The 17,038-nt window shown below is 46.7% G+C and overlaps 1 protein-coding gene across 1 annotated transcript in view; it reads left to right on the top strand.

The window, feature by feature from the left end:
• The first annotated feature begins 2,279 nt into the window (after positions 1–2,279).
• IFNGR2 (interferon gamma receptor 2) overlaps positions 2,280–17,038 on the top strand; it is a 34,790-nt gene continuing 20,031 nt past the window's right edge. The window contains exon 1 of the mRNA XM_036850522.1: positions 2,280–2,561. Within this exon, the coding sequence (XP_036706417.1) occupies positions 2,486–2,561 (76 nt within the window). The 5' untranslated portion in view covers positions 2,280–2,485. The remainder of the gene's footprint in view (positions 2,562–17,038) is intronic.

Raw genomic sequence — 17,038 nt, forward strand, 5'->3', positions numbered from 1 at the left:
AAAGTGTCTTTTAACTTCACAGTCTGCTGTTGCTATATCATGTCAAGACATTTCTCAAAAACACCAGAGTCACCCCAACACAGCCCTACAGGAGAAGTGTGTTAAAGGAGAAGTCTAAGAGGAAAGAGACAGAGGTCTGAATGACTGTGGTTAAAATCTCTTACTTGGCAGATTTCACAAAAGCATATGACCATGTGAACACAGTGCGGGGAGCCCCTTCCATGGCCGTGGAAGAGGCTGTGGAAAGGAGGGTCCCTTTCACACTTTTACTGAGGTGTAAGCTTTCAGTGGTTTCTCAGTAAATCTGCCTCCAAAGGGGAGCAGCTAGAGAAGGGAACCCACTTACAAAGATTATGTGCAATAATGTGCAAAAAAAAAAAAAAAAAGATTATGTGCAATAAACGGAGCTACTGCATGGGGCTCTGAGGGGGATAGATGGAACCAGACAAAGGGCAGTGGGTGCTAGACATCCCTCACCAGAAATGCCAGTGAGACTGTCTTCCTGTTCTCTTCAGATGGAGGATTCCGTACAAATCAGTCATCTATCCACGACTTCACAGTGTCTCAGCCAGGAGGAAGAGGAAAAGGAAAGGCCAACCACGGAGAGAAGTGGCCTTTCTATGGAGAGCTGCCCTGGAATCAGGGGACAGTTACTTGCTTTGGGGATACTGTGTGCCTGAGGTGACAAAACGATGCCCTCCCAAGTGGCAAACTGGGTAGGCTCCTTTTAGTGCTCTGCCAGGAACTGTGAGGAAAATGTAAACGCCTTATGTTTTAGAAGAGAAGAGCTCTGGAAGGAGATTCTCCAGCTGAGGAGAAATACTCTGCGGGTTTTCAGGTACCCCTCAAGGACCACAGGCTTCATTGCCGCTGCCCCTGAGAATTCTACATCAAGGGAGATCACAAGCCCTCCCTGGCCTGGGCTGAGACACATGAACTTGTGTCTTTTTCTTTAACTTGACTTTTTTTTTTTAATTTCCTGATTATAAAAGTAAAATATGCCCATTGGGGGAAAAAGAGAAAAGCATTAAACAAACAAACAAACAAAACTGTTACCATTCATAATCCCACACCCTATTTCACATCGGTGTTTCGGCATATTTCCTCCAGTTTTTCTCAATACGTCATTTTTGCAAGGACTCTGCTTTTTTCACAACATATGAACATGCCTTTGTCTTGAAAAACTCACTCAAAGTACCATTCAAATACTGCTAGATATTTCATCACATGTGTTTGCAACAGTGGCTGTAGACCTCAAAAGAGTTCTACAGTAAGGAAATAAAATGCAAAAAGTCCAAAAGTAAAGCTGGATGTTGCCAAACATTACGTGGCCAACTAGCCCAGCAGGGCCCCCCAGCGGGACCGACGACCGTCTTCCTTCACTCTTGGTCTCCGCGCCCCGTCCCATCCCCACAACTCCCTCCCTTTTTTGCCCCCCTTCCTTCCCTGCTAAACTTGCTTCATGGCTCATCCTGGGAGAACAGCAGACTCAAATCCTCGCTGGCATCAAACTGGAAACAGCGCAGATTCAGCCTGAGCGCAGGCCTCCCACACACACCCCCGCAGCCCCAGCGCCCGCAGTTACTTCCTCATACACTCCTTTACAGCCTGAACCTGGGCCAAACCCACAGGCCGTTTTGAAATGTGGGACATTTCTCTCCCCCTCCGCGCTACTGGGCGCCCATTAACCGCCGAAGCCCCACTCCTTCCTTCTCGCAGGCTCTTTCAATCCACTATACCCTTAAAACCTATTTTCAAAAAAGGGTTCAAAGCTGAGTAGGTACTTTAGAGACTAATAAGCAAGCAAAAGTTTCAGCTCGAGGGAGGAATGCTCCAACTGCGCAACCCCTGGAATCAGGGAGCGGTGGGAGAAGAGGGGGTGGGGTGAGGATGGAGGGCTCCGCGCGAGGCCCACCCAGGGCCTTGGGTTTCGAGGGGGTGTTTCCAGAAGGGTCGCAAGGCCCCCGAAGGTGGCTCTGGCAGGGTTCCCCCTCCCCGCCCTCCCCCCACACCACCCCGTCCTCTGTGCCAGGCCCAGGTCTCGCTCCGGGAGTCCGGCCTCGGTGAGACCCCGGCTCGGGCGGCCGCAGAGGCCGGGATCTGGGCGCGCTGGGCGCTTCGGCCGCGGGGAGACGGGGTCGGGGGGTGCGGCCGGGAGGCCCCGGGCCATGGTTCCCGGGAGCGCCGGCGCGCATGGGGGGCGCCGGGAAAATCCCCGCGGCGGGCGGGGCGCAGGAGCGCGGCGGCCTCGCGGGGCGGAGCGCGGGCGCCGGGAGGGGCCGGGCTGGGCGCGGCGGCCGAGCAGGGCTCTCCTGCCGCCCGGGACGCGCCGCCGGCGCCGCCGCCGCTCTGGAAGAGGCAGGCCCCAGCGCCCTGCGCTCGCCATGGCCACCTAGGCGGCGACGTGAGCGGCTTGGCGACCCAGCGCCGGGGCCGGGCCGCGCCCAGAGCGCCGCCGAGCCCGCGGCGCCCAGAGCCCCGGGCCATGCGGCCGCTGCCTCTGTTACTGCTGCTGCTGCTGTTACTGTTCAGTGGCTGCGACGCAGCGGCGCCCCCGGCAGGTAAGCGGGGCCTGGGCCCCCCGCCCCGAGGCCGGCCGGAACCGTTGTCGCACGGGTGGGTGTCAGCGGGGAGCCCGGAGTAGGTGGGGTGCCCACGGGAACCCCGATAGGTTGGGGGTAAACGGGGGTGTCCCTAGCGGGTGGGGTCCGCAGGGAACCTGGATCGGTTGAGGGGCTACAGGGCTGCCCCGATCGGGCGGGTCCGCGGGGAGCCCGAAGTGGGTGTGGGGTGGTAGGGGAGAATTCCGGGCAGCCTCGGGGCTTGGAGCAGGCGCAGCGGAGGAGCCGCTGGACGCCGTTCGCCCCTCCCGGCGCCCTGGACATCGCTGGCAGGAAGGAGGGGCTTAAGCTGCCCCTGCATGAATCTGGACACACTCTAGCTCCTTCTCTCCCACCCCCGCGCCGCCGCCCAAACACCAGCGCGGCCCGACTCCGAACGTCTCAAAATGAACAAAGGAAAAACCGAATCCAGGGCTCGAGGAAAGGCCGCCTCTGCGGGCCACAGAGTCTTCTCCTGGGCCGCCTGAACGTAGCCCCGTCTGGCACGTCCTCCCCAGTGGCCTGAGCCAGAAGCAGGTCCCAGACCTGCCTTCCTGGCAGCTGCGTGCCGTGGAGGCCAGCCACCGGCAGGGACCTCCGTCTTGGAGGTTGTGACTGTAACTCAGTCTTACTGTGGCCGGGTGTGTTTGATATCGGGTGTGAAATCCCGATGGTTAGTCCCCCGGGATGGGGAACGGATAGATGGGGGGGGGGGAAGGGGGCGGGGCGGGGCGGGGCAGCGGTCAGGGCAGGACCCAGAAATGTTACCTTGCAGGTAAGGGGGTCGGTCAGCTGAACCAGACTGTTAATCCCAGCTCCGTTGCCATCTGGACGGCCCTTTACCTGAGATCGGCCACCTGCTTACCTCTGACACTAACTGACCATACTTATGAGCGAAAGAGAAAAACTACAAAAAGAGAGAGAGAAAGAGAGAACAATGACAAAGGTGGATGTGTGAGAACGTTCTGTGCATGTCCACTTGTTTGTGTTTTGCTGGGTTCTTTCCCATGGAAAAGCCGGTATCATAGATTGGGTAACACTTAAGAAGTCTCAAGAATTTAGAAGTTTCCTCCCACTTGAATTCTCAAGGTGTTGTTTGCGTTCGTTTCTTTAATCAGCATCTCTTGCTAAAGCCCTTAAATGCTGTAGATCCTGGCTGAGGGGAGCCTTGCATATGGGGATATGTGCTCCTGGTTAAATGGCTGTTTCCCCTGGGAGTCGGACAGATAGGTTTGAATCTTTTTTTTTTTTCTTTTTTTAATTAATTAATTTATTTATTTATGGCTGTGTTGGGTCTTCGTTTCTGTGCAAGGGCTTTCTCCAGTTGCGGCGAGCGGGGGCCACTCTTCATCGCGGTGCGCGGTCCTCTCACTATCGCGGCCTCTCTTGTTGAGGAGCACAGGCTCCAGACGCGCAGGCTCAGTAATTGTGGCTCACGGGCCCAGTTGCTCCGCGGCATGTGGGATCTTCCCGGACCAGGGCTCGAACCCGTGTCCCCTGCATTGGCAGGCAGACTCTCAACCACTGCGCCACCAGGGAAGCCCGGGTTTGAATCTTGGCTCTGCTCCTCCCCAGCTTCAAGCCTTGAACGACCTATGTCTGCCCCTTCCCTGCTTCCTTCAGATGAGATTTGGGCATTGGTAAAATGTTGGTAATTGCCCGAGGTGGTCCTTTATACTAGTGCTGCTCCTGATTAGTCTGTGAACTGTTTGTGACTTGTCTGCCAATAGTCCAGAGGTTGAGAGAAGTATTTCAAAACTTTGCGATTTGATATTGCTACAACACGCATGGGCAGGTCCATCTTTCTAGTGATTATCTTTGATTGTATTCTGCAAAAGTTTGGTTCTGTGTGATGCATTGGAAATAAACTGGTCCTTCACCACAGATCCTTTGCAAAGCAGCACCACATTATACTAATCTGTTTTTTGTGACTATTTGAAATTTTGCATAATAAACAATTAAAAACTAACCGGGATATTTTTAAGAGAAACTCTTTGTTGGTCAAAACACAAAGTGAAAAGATTAACGATTATATAGTAAACGGGTAGTAAGTAGTAAAATTTCCAGACTTCTCCATAATTTACAGGTGTCCTTCAGTAGTCACGTAATTGCTTTTATGGTCAGAGGGGGGAGAAAATACAAGTACTGGAAACAAAATTTTTAAAGGGAGACTTGCAATATCTACCCCTTCGAGTTGTTAGAAGGATAACATATGTAAAATATCGGACCTGACCCAATCTGTAGTAGGTGCTGCTTTAGATAGAAGCTAATCAAAGCATTAAAGTGCAGTAAGTCAACCACTCTTTAGTAATTCAATTACCCGAATGTTGAAGAATTAAGGCTTCTATTTGTAATTGTCATAGCTGCTGCTTATTGTCTAGCAGATTGGAATGTCCTTAGGCCACAAAATTTTCTCACCCTGACTTGCTGACTTGAACATCCAAAGCTTCTCGGAGCTTAGAGACCACTGAGAAAGACCATAAATCCCCAACCACATAAAAACCATTGCAGATAAATGTGTATTAAGTAACTCCTGTTTGTCCATAATCTCAACAGTGGAAACTACTATGTAACTGGAATGTTTGGGGGCAAACTCTATAAATGATAGTAATGGCCACCATTTATTGGGCTTCTCTTTTAACTCAGACAAGCTGTTAAGTGCTTTCTATACATTATCTCTCCGAATTTTCTCACCCATATTTTGAAGTAGATAAGAGCCCCACTTTACTCCCTGGGAAACCAAACCATCCTTTATAGGAAGAGACAAATGGTCTAGGTAAATAAGCTGATGTCCAGTATTTACAGACGAGAGCAGCTTCCTGGTTATGGGTGAGGATTCAGGGAATGTCTTTTTGACTTCTCCTCATCTGCAGGGAGGTGAGATCATTGATGTTCATCATAATGACCCATCCATGGGAAGATCCTGAAGGGTGTTCGATTGTCAAGATTAAATGATTAATTTTGATGTTAGCAGTACTTTATTTTATTATCTGTGTGTGATGTGTGTTTATCAAACTATGCTGTTAAGACCCAGGAGAGACTATTCTTAAAAACGTATAAAATCTCCAACACCTGGATCCAGGGTGGATCGGAGGTGGCTGGTTGGGGTAGGAGGGTGGAACAGAAGGAGCTGTGGTTGTGAGGTGCAGAGGACACACTTGGCACCTCCCTAGGTTATCTCTTCTTACCATTAACAGTTAGTGAACCATTGCCCCAAAGACCATGGAGAAGCAAGTAGAGTGGGGCTTTGTACACGCTACTTAGGACTGTGAGCTTTTATCATGTAGGAGCTGGGGTGTCATTGAAGGCCTGGTGTCCACCTCCAGGGACTGTATTAGTTTCCTGTTGTTGCTGTAACGAATGACTACCAACTTGGCACCTCAAACATGTTCGCCGCCTAACTAATTGGCCATCAGGCGATTTTGCCATAAAAGATAAAATAACTGGTTGACGGTTTGGTTTCATGGTTTGGTTTCAAGTGGTTGAAATGTGTCAGCGTTTCTTCCAGTTAGTGAAGTTACTGATCACTTTATCGAGCTGACAGATGACGATGATTTGGTTTCTGATTTTGAAACACACTACCTTGGAAGAGAAAGAGACCAACGGCCTTAAAGGCGCAGCATTGAACCAACGTTTCCCATAGAACTAAACGTTTATCAAGAGACATGTGACAATATGCCAAGACCACGCAATAGTGTAGAGGCTTTCACAATGCAGTACAAAGCTCAGTTACAAACATGCGTCCCAGTGTTCAGAAACTGACACCTCGCTTAATGAAAGAGGAAATCTTAGTGAAAAAGAGAAAGCATGAAACAAGTCAAAAAGCAAAAAAACAAAACAGAACAAAACAATGTATAATATGATGAACGAAAGACTTTGAAGACAAGTGCTTTGTAAAGCCCACAAAATAAAATCTGTTGTTTGCGCAGTATTGCCATGCATCTACACACATTTTCAATGGATTCAAATATTTTATATTTTGCAATAAAGTCTTCTAAGTTTTGTTATCACTTTTCATGTTTCATTATGTCTTGCGTAATGTCTCTCTTTTATTTTTCATTATTTTACTTTTTTACAGTTAAATTGCCTTACGGCAAATTAGTTATTTGGCAAAAATGTTTGCAGTGAAAATGCTGTGGCAAAAATGTCTATGGCAAAGAGGCTTATGGTGAAGATGCCTAGAACCAAATTTAGTGTCTTACAGTCCTGGAGGTCAGCAGTCAGATGCAGCTTTCACTGGGCTAAAATCAAGGTGTTGTAGGGATGTGTTCCTTTCTGAGGGTTCTAGGAGAAGAATCATTTCCTTGCCTTTTCCGGCTTCTAGACAAACATCCTTGTGGTGACATTGGGTCCACCCAAATACTCCAGGATAATCTGTTTTTAGGTCTTCTGATTAGGACCCTAAATTTCTTTTTTTTTTTTAATTTTTTTAACATCTTTATTGGAGTATAACTGCTTTACAATGGTGCGTTAGTTTCCGCTTTATAACAAAGTGAATCAGCTATACATATACATATATCCCCATATCTCCTCCCTCTTGCGTCTCCCTCCCACCCTCCCTCTAGGTGGTCACAAAGCACCGAGCTGATCTCCCTGTGCTATGCGGCTGCTTCCCACTAGCTATCTATTTTACATATGGTAGTGTATATATGTCCATGCCACTCTCTCACTTCGTCCCAGCTTCCCCTTCCCCCTCCCCGTGTCCTCAAGTCCATTCTCTACATCTCCGTCTTTATTCCTGTCCTGCCCCTAGGTTCTTCAGAACCTTTTTTTTTTTTTTTTTTAGATTCCATATATGTGTGTTAGCATACGGTATTTGTTTTTCTCTTTCTGACTTCCTTCACTCTGTATGACAGTCTCTAGGTCCATCCACCTCACTACAAATAACTCAATTTCGTTTCTTTTTATGGATGAGTAACATTGCATTGTATATATGTGCCACATCTTCTTTATCCATTCATCTGTTGACGGACACTTAGGTTGCTTCCATGTCCTGGCTGTTGTAAATAGAGCTGCAATGAACATTGTGGTACATGACTCTTTTTGAATTATGGTTTTCTCAGGGTATATGCCCAGTAGTGGGATTGCTGGGTCGTATGGTAGTTCTATTCTTAGTTTTTTTGAGGAACCTCCATGCTGTTCTCCATAGTGGCTGTATCAATTTACATTCCCACCAACAGTGCAAGAGGTTTCCCTTTTCTCCACACGCTCTCCAGCATTTATTGTTTATAGATTTTTTGATGATGGCCATTCTGACCAGTGTGAGGTGATACCTCATTGTAGTTTTGATTTGCATTTCTCTAATGATTAGTGATGTTGAGCATCCTTTCATTTGTTTGTTGGCAATCTGCATATCTTCTTTGGAGAAATGACTGTTTAGGTCTTCTGCCCACTTTTGGATTGGGCTGTTCAGGGGTTTTTTAAAATAAATTTATTTATTTTACTTATTTATTATTTTTTGGCTGTGTTGGGTCTTCGTTGCTGCATGTGGGCTTTCTCTAGTTGTGGCGAGCAGGGGCTACTCTTTGTTGCAGTGTGCAGGCTTCTCATTGCGGTGGCTTCTCTTGTTGCAGAGCACGGGCTCTAGGCAGACAGGCTTCAGCAGTTGTGGCGCGCAGGCTTGGTAATTGTGGCGCACGGGCTTAGTTGCTCTGCAGCATGTGGGATCTTCCCGGACCAGGGCTCGAACCCGTGTCCCCTGCATTGGCAGGCAGATTCTCAACCACTGCGCCACCAGGGAAGTCCCGGTTGTTTGTTTTTTTGATACTGAGCTGCATGAGCTGCTTGTATATTTTGGAGATTAATCCTTTGTCAGTTGCTTCGTTTGAAAATATTTTCTCCCATTCTGAGGGTTGTCTTTTCATCTTGTTTATGGTTTCCTTTGCTGTGCAAAAGCTTTTAAGTTTCATTAGGTCCCATTTGTTTATTTTTGTTTTTATTTCCATTTCTCTAGGAGGTGGGTCAAAAAGGATCTTGCTGTGATTTATGTCATAGAGTGTTCTGCCTATGTTTTCCTCTGAGAGTTTTATAGTGTCTGGCCTTACATTTAGGTCTTTAATCCATTTGGAGTTTATTTTTGTGTATGGCATTAGGGAGTGTTCTAATTTCATTCTTTTACATGAAGCTATCCAGTTTTCCCAGACCCACTTATTGAAGAGGCTGTCTTTTCTCCATTGTATATCCTTGCCTCCTTTGTCATAGATTAGCTGACCATAGGTGCGTAGGTTTATCTCTGGGCTTTCTCTCCTGTTCCATTGATCTATATTTCTGTTTTTGTGCCAGTACCATACTGTCTTGATTACTGTAGCTTTGTAGTATAGTCTGAAGTCAGGGAGCCTGATTCCTCCAGCTCCATTTTTCTTTCTCAGGATTGCTTTGGCTACTCAGGGTCTTTTGTGTTTCCATACAAATTGTGAAATTTTTTGTTCTAGTTCTGTGAAAAATGCCATTGGTAGTTTAATAGAGATTGCATTTAATCTGTAGATTTCTTTGGGTAGTATAGTCATTTTCACAATGTTGATTCTTCCAATCCAAGAACATGATATATCTCTCCATCTGTTTGTATCACCTTTAATTTCTTTCCTCAGTGTCTTATAGTTTTTCTGCATACAGGTCTTTTGTCTCCTTAGGTAGGTTTATTCCTAGGTATTTTATTCTTTTTGTTGCAATGGTAAATGGGAGTGTTTCCTTAATTGCTCATTTCAAGATTTTTCATCATTAGTGTATAGGAATGCAAGAGATTCTGTGCATTAATTTTGTATCCTGCTACTTTACCAAATGCATTAATTAGCTCTAGTAGTTTTCTGGTATCATCTGTAGGATTCTCTATGTATAGTATCATGTCATCTGCAAACAGTGACAGTTTTACTTCTTCTTTTCCAATTTGGATTCTTTTATTTCTTTTTCTTCTCTGATTGCTGTCGCTAAAACTTCCAAGACTATGTTGAATAATGGTGGTGAGAGTGGGCAACCTTGTCTTGTTCCTGATCTTAGTGGAAATGGTTTCAGTTTTTCACCATTCAGAACAATGTTGGCTATGGGTTTGTCATAAATGGCCTTTATTATGTTGAGGTAAGTTCCCTCTATGCCTACTTTCTGGAGGGTTTTTATCATAAATGGGTGTTAAATTTTGTCAAAAGCTTTTTCTGCATCTATTGACATGATCATATGGTTTTTCTCCTTCAATTTGTTAATATGGTTTATCACACTGATTGATTTGCATATATTGAAGAATGCTTACATTCCTGGGATAAACCCCACTTGATCATGGTGTATGATCCTTTAAATGTGCTGTTGGATACTGTTTGCTAGTATTTTGTTGAGGATTTTTGCATCTATGTTCATCAGTGATAATGGCCTGTAGTTTTCTTTTTTTTGTGGCATCTGTCTGGTTTGGATATCAGGGTGATGATGACCTTGTAGAATGAGTTTGGGAGTATTCCTCCCTCTGCTATATTTTGGAAGAGTTTGAGAAGGATAGGTGTTAGCTCTTCTCTAAAGGTTTGATAGAATTTGCCTGTGAAGCCATCTGGTCCTGGGCTTTTGTTTGTTGGAAGATTTTTAATCACAGTTTCAATTTCAGTGCTGGTGATTGGTCTGTTTATATTTTCTATTTCTTCCTGGTTCAGGTTGTCCATTTCTTCCAGGTTGTCCATTTTATTGGCATATAGTTGCTTGTAGTAAGCTCTCATGATTCTTTGTATTCTGCAGTGTCAGTTTTACTTCTTCCCTTTTTCATTTCTAATTCTATTGATTTCAGTCTTCTCCCTTTTTTTCCTTGATGAGTCTGGGCTAATGGTTTATCAGTTTTGTTATCTTCTCAAAGAACCAGCTTTTAGTTTTATTGATCTTTGCTATCATTTCCTTCATTTCGTTTTCATTTATTTCTGATCTGATCTTTATGATTTCTTTCCTTCTGCTAACTTTGGGGGTTTTTTGTTCTTTCTCTAATTGCTTTAGGTGTAAGTTTACATTGTTTATTTGAGATGTTTCTTGTTTCTTGAGGTAGGATTGTATTGCTATACACTTCCCTCTTAGAACTGCTTTTGCTGCATCCCATAGGTTTTGGGTCGTCGTGTTTTCATTGTCATTTGTTTCTAGGTATTTTTTGATTTCCTCTTTGATTTCTTCAGTGATCTCTTGGTTATTTAGTAGTGTACTGTTTAGCTTCCATGTGTTTGGTTTTTTTACAGATTTTTTCCTGTAATTGATATCTAGTCTCATAGTGTTGTGGTCAGAAAAGATACTTGATACGATTTCAATTTTCTTAAATTTACCAAGGCTTGAATTGTGATCCAAGATATGATCTATCCAGGATTATGTTCCATGAGCACTTGAGAAGAAAGTGTAATCTGCTGTTTTTAGATGGAATGTCCTATAATATCAATTAAGTCCATCTTGTTTAACATAGCATTTAAAGCTTGTGTTTCCTTATTTATTTTCATTTTGGATGATCTGTCCATTGGTGAAAGTGGGGTGTTAAAGTCCCCTATTATGATTGTGTTACTGTGGATTTCCCCTTTTATGGCTGTTAGCATTTGCCTTATGTATTGAGGTGCTCCTATGTTGGGTGCATAAATATTTACAATTGTTATATCTTCTTCTTGGATTGATCCCTTGGTCATTATGTAGTGTCCTTCTTTGTCTCTTGTAATAGTCTTTATTTTAAAGTATTTTGTCTGGTATGAGTATTGCTACTCCAGCTTTCTTTGATTCCATTTGCATGGAATATCTTTTTCCATCCCCTCACTTTCAGTCTGTATGTGTCCCTAGGTCTGAAGTGGGTCTCTTGTAGACAGCATATGTATGGGTCTTGTTTTTGTATCCATTCAGCCAGTCTATGTCTTTTGGTTGGAGTATTTAATCCATTTACATCTAAGGTAGTTATCGATATGAATGTTCCTATTACCATTTTCTTAATTGTTTTGGGCTTGTTATTGTAAGTCTTTTCCTTCCTTGTGTTTCCTGCCTAGAGAAGTTCCTTTAGCATTTGTTGTAGAGCTGGTTTGGTGGTGCTGAATTCTCTTAGCTTTTGCTTGTCTGTAAAGATTTTCATTTCTCTATCGAATCTGAATGAGATCCTTGCTGGGTAGAGTAATCTTGATTGTAGGTTTTTCCCTTTCATCACTTTAAATATGTCCTGCCACTCCCTTCTGGCTTGCAGAGTTTCTGCTGAAAGATCAGCTGTTAACCTTATGGGGATTCCCTTGTATGTTAATTGTTGCTTTTCCCTTGCTGCTTTTAATATTTTTTCTTTGAATTTAATTTTTGATAGTTTGATTAAGATGTGTCTTGGCATGTTTCTCCTTGGATTTATCCTGTATGGGACTCTCTGCATTTCCTGGACTTTATTGACTATTTCCTTACCCATATTAGGGAAGTTTTCAACTATAATCTCTTCAAATATTTTCTCAGTCCCTTTTTTTTTCTCTTCTTCTTCTGGGACCCCTGTAATTCGAATGTTGGTGTGTTTAATGTTGTCCCAGAGGTCTCTGAGATTGTCCTCAACTCTTTTCATTCTTTTTTCTTTATTCTGCCCTGTGGTAGTCATTTCCACTATTTTATCTTCCAGGTCACTTATCCGTTTTTCTACCTCAGTTATTCTGCTATTGATTCCTTCTAGAGAATTTTTAATTTCATTGATTGTGTTGTTCATCATTGTTTGTTTGCTCTTTAGTTCTTCTAGGTCGTTGTTAAACGTTTCTTGTATTTTCTCCATTCTATTTCCAAGATTTTGGATCATCTTTAATATCATTACTGTGAATTCTTTTTCAGGTAGACTGCCTATTTCCTCTTCATTTGTTTGGTCTGGTGGGTTTTTCCCTTGCTCCTTCATCTGCTGTGTATTTTTCTGTCTTGTCATTTTGCCTAACTTACTGTGTTTGGGGTCTCCTTTTCACAGGCTGCAGGTTCGTAGTTCCTGTTGTTTTTGGTGTCTGCTCCCAGTGGGTAAGGTTGGTTCAGTGGGTTGTGTAGGCTTCCTGGTGGAGGCGAGTGGTACCTGTGTTTTGGTGGATGTGGCTGGATCTTGTCTTTCTGGTGGGCGGGACCGCGTCCGGTGGTGTGTTTTGGGGTGCCTGTGATATTATGATTTTAGGCAGCCTCTCTGCTAATGGGTGGGGTTGTGTTCCTGTCTTGCTAGTTGTTTGGCATAGGGTGTCTAGCACTGTAGCTTGCTGGTCGTTGAGTGGAGCTGGGTCTTAGCGTTGAGATGTAGATCTCTGAGAGGGCTTTCGCTGTTTGATATTATGTGGGACCGGGAGGTCTCTGGTGAACCAATGTCCTGAACTCAGCTCTCCCACCTCAGAGGCTCAGGCCTGACACCCAGCTGGAGCAGCAAGACCCTGTCAGCGACACGGCTGTGCACGCCCCGCGTCCTCCTCAGAACCCTAGGTTTCATCCCCTCCCAAAGATATCTGTGTCCTGTGAATACATTAGGACACAGACATCTTTGGGAGGGGCCACTGTTTTGCCTACAGCAGGGTCAGACCATTGAATACAGTGGTCAGCATGGGGCTGGGCCCCCTGTTGGTGGTCACTGAAGGCAGGGTCTGGGTATTGGGTTGTGGCGCGCCACCTGCAGAAGCAGCTGTCCATCAGGACACCCTGAAATAGGCACGTCTTAAAAATCACACTTAGGCAGCAGTGTCTGGTTTGCCTTTCATTCGTGGTCCCTCATTTGCCCCTCACTCCATCTCTGGGAGAGATGGTATCATTTCATTATTCATGGGGAAACTGAGGCTCAGGTGGGGTCGTGGTAGGATCCCATGGCTCTAGGTGGCAGGATCAGGATTCCAGCCAAAGCCCTTTGTCCAGAAATTCTCTTCCCTTCCCACAGAGCCTTTGTCAACACTGTTGACAGCAGGTGCTATGGCCCTAAATATATGGACCTTTTAGAGCCATCCAGATAAGTCCATGGTCCAGAGTTGTACCCACTCCCTGCCCCAGCCTCTGAGACCAGAGAAAAGGCAGGACTTACACATAAAGCAAGGAAGAGAAAGAGAGACTGAGCTTAGCGTGGGTTTCGGGTGGACAAATGCAACACTGAGGACACAGAAACTGGCTACATAATCCCTGAAGCAACTCAGGCCGCTGGGCTGCAGGCCGCTCGCTCCCCAGATCCTGCGTGCCTGGTCCTCCAGGCACTGGGGATGAAACGGCCCCCAAGTGTGGCAACACCCAGCCCTCCTGGAGCTCGCCGCTCTAGTGTCGGGGGAGACTGTCAGCGAGCTGCTAGCAAGGAGGAGAGGAAACGATCACGTGGTGCTCGCACTGTTCTCAGCCCCGCATGTGAAATTAACCCACTCATTCCTCATAATAACCCTTTGAAGTCTGCACTGTTTTCATTTCCATTTCGCAGGTGAGACAACCGAGGCACAGAGAGGGAAACAGCTTGCTCAAGGTCCCGCAAAGAGCGCATGGCTTTGAACCCAGGCAGTCAAGTTCTGGAATCCATGCCTCTCACCACCGGGGTGTAAACAAAGGACGCAGGTGGTGGGAAAGCCAGGAGAAAAGGAAAGCAGGGATCGGGAGTCCCCTGCCCTGGGCTTCGTAGGCAGGAAGCTGCTCTGGTAAGGTGGCATCTGAGCAGAGACATGAAGGGAGCGGGGGAGAGAGCCTGGCACAGGGGGAAAGAAGGCTCCAGAGAAGGGCAGCAGCAAGGGCGAGGCGAGGTGAGAGGGTGCCCGGTGCTTCCCGGGAACAAGGAGGAGGCCACGGGAAGCTGTTGAGGGACGGGCCTCCTGAGAGGCGTGCAGGGCCGGGGTTGAAGCTGTTGGTGCTAATGAGTGGGCAGCCTCTGGTACTTCACTGTGAAATCTACAGCCGTAAGACTCATTTTCTTCTCTGAATGTGGTGAGACAGGGGAGTCCAAGAAACTCAAATACGAGAGCAAAACTGCAGGTCCTCTCTCCACACCTCAGTAAAATGAAAGTTGAAGAAAGTGGAAGACTCATCTGGAGACCCCAACTTTTCCAGAAGGCCTTCTTCTGGTCCACGTGCCAGTTGGGGTGGAAGACTTCGCTGGTCCCCTGTCGCTCCCTTTCTCAGCTGAATGTTTAGACGGGGGGGAGGGTGCCAGGAGAAGGACGGAGGGAGGAGAGGGAACGCCTTCTGGCTCCTCCCCAGAGATGGGGAGATGGGGAGGAGGCCTGTGGCAGGCTGAATAAGGGTCCCCAAAGATGTCCACATCCTCATCCCCGGAACCTGTGACCACGTTATCTTACATGGCAAAAGGGATTTGGCAGACGTGATTAAATTAGGGGTCCTGAGCTGGGGAGATTATCCTGGATTGTCGGGCTCTGTGGGCCCAGTGCAATCACAAGGGTCCTTGGAAGATGGAAGAGGTAGGCAAGAGAGTCAGAACCAAAGAGACGGCAGCACAAGAAAGACTCAGCCCAGCATTGCCGGAGGAAGAGGCCATGAGCCGAAGAATGTGAGCAGCTTCTAGGCAAGGAAAAAGGCAAGCTTCCAGAAGGAACAGAGCCCTGCTGACACCTTGACATGGGCCCAGTGAGACCTACTGCAAACTTCTGACCTCCAGAGCTGTAAGAGCATAAATCTGGGTTGTTTTAAGACACTACATTTGGGGTCATTTATTTCAACATCAATAGGAAACTGGGGACTTCCCTGGTGGCGCAGTGGTTAAGAATCCGCCTACCAGTGCAGGGGACACGGGTTTGAGCCCTGGACCGGGAAGATCCCACATGCCGCGGAGCAACTAAGCCCTTGCACCACAGCTACTGAGCCTGCACTCTAGACCCCGCGAGCCACAACTACTGAAGCCCATGTGCCTAGAGCCTGTGCTCCGCAACAAGAGAAGCCACCGCAATGAGAAGCCCACTCACCACAGCAAAGAGTAGCCCCAGCTCGCCACAACTAGAGAAAGCCTGCATGCAACGAAGATCCAATACAGCCAAAAAACAATTAATTAATTAATTAATTAATTTTTTAAAACTAGGAAACTAATATAGACAGTAGAAGGTCTCCGGGATGCTCTGATGGGTGCCCGGCCCTAACCAAGCACTCACCCCTGAGACCCTGCACATCCCTCCCTGGAAGCAGGACTTCATTTCTCAGCTCAGAAATGCTCTGGCATCCACTGGGCTATAGCAGCCACAGTGGGTGGGACGGGCCTGACCAGGAGACCAGCCTGCCGCCACGCTGCACCTTTGGCCCGGCTTCCACGAGGCCTGGCATGAGTTGGCAGCAGTGTCGGTGAGCTGGTTGAATTAAGATCTAGAATGGAGGTCAGCCCAAGGTCATAGCTGTGAAGACAGTGGACATTCTGTAAGTAAACAAGTGGCCACAGACTCTAGGTAATGTACCTTTCAGAAGAGAGCAGCAAGCCAGGCTATCAGCTGATCTGGGCATCCTTCTTTCTTTAAGATTGGATGCATTTACTGAAATTGTGTGGTTTGAGTTTCCTGCTTTGAATTCTGGAACGGCATGTTTTTCAAGCTTTACTTTCCACCTCTGGGTGTTTCTCATTAATCTTTTTTTTCTTTTTTTTTTTTTTCTGCTGCGTCGGGTCTTTGTTGCTCTGCGCGGGCTTCCTCTAGTTGCAGCGAGCGGGGGCTACTCTTTGTTGCACAGGCTTCTCATTGCGGTGGCTTCTCTTGTTGCGGAGCATGGGCTCTAGGCACGCAGGCTTCAGTAGTTGCAGCACACGGGCCCTACAGCTCGCGGACTTCAGTAGTTGTGGCGCACGGGCTTAGTTGCTCCGTGGCATGTGGGATCCTCCTGGACCAGGGCTCGAACCCGTGTCCCCTGCGTTGGCAGGCGGATTCTTAACCACTGCGCCACCAGGGAAGTCCCCATTAATCTTTCAATCTCAGAGAAAGTCTATCATTAGGTCTGTTTTCTTACTAGAGAAAAGGCTTCCGTGCGGGCAGCCTCTAGCCCAATCCTGTAAAGCACCTGCTTGGAGTTGTGTCTCCCAGGTCACCCTGAGAAGGGGGATTCAGATCTTGGTGGCAGTTCCCTGGGGAATGTGTTATTCTGTCGTTTGTAATTCTCAGACTTCAGTGTGCCTGAGAATCAGCTGGGAAGCTTGTTGAAAATGCAGAATTCCTGGTCTGGGGCGGGGCCTGGGAATCTGCATTTTAACTTCAGTGCTTGTGATGTTGGGGGGTGTCTTTGAGAAACACAACGAGTCTGATGAAGCCCAGAAGACAAGTCCTCACCCTCCCAGGCGACTGTGGGCTTTGCACGCCAGGTTTGGGGTGTGTTTCTGTGCGTGTGTGTGTGTGCACCCATGTTTGTGGAAGTTTACCAAACACTCCTTTGGTATAAGTCTGGGTCTAATGCATGTCAAGTGGTCATCAAGTTAATTTTCTCCACGGCCTTCTGCAGTCTACTGTTATTTATTCCTTATTCCTGACGAAGAAACGGAAGCCCGGGCTGTTAAGTTACCCACACTTACTAAACGTAAAACAGGC

Source organism: Balaenoptera musculus, chromosome 4 (assembly GCF_009873245.2).
Source record: "Balaenoptera musculus isolate JJ_BM4_2016_0621 chromosome 4, mBalMus1.pri.v3, whole genome shotgun sequence".
In the NCBI taxonomy this organism is placed as follows: domain Eukaryota; kingdom Metazoa; phylum Chordata; class Mammalia; order Artiodactyla; family Balaenopteridae; genus Balaenoptera; species Balaenoptera musculus.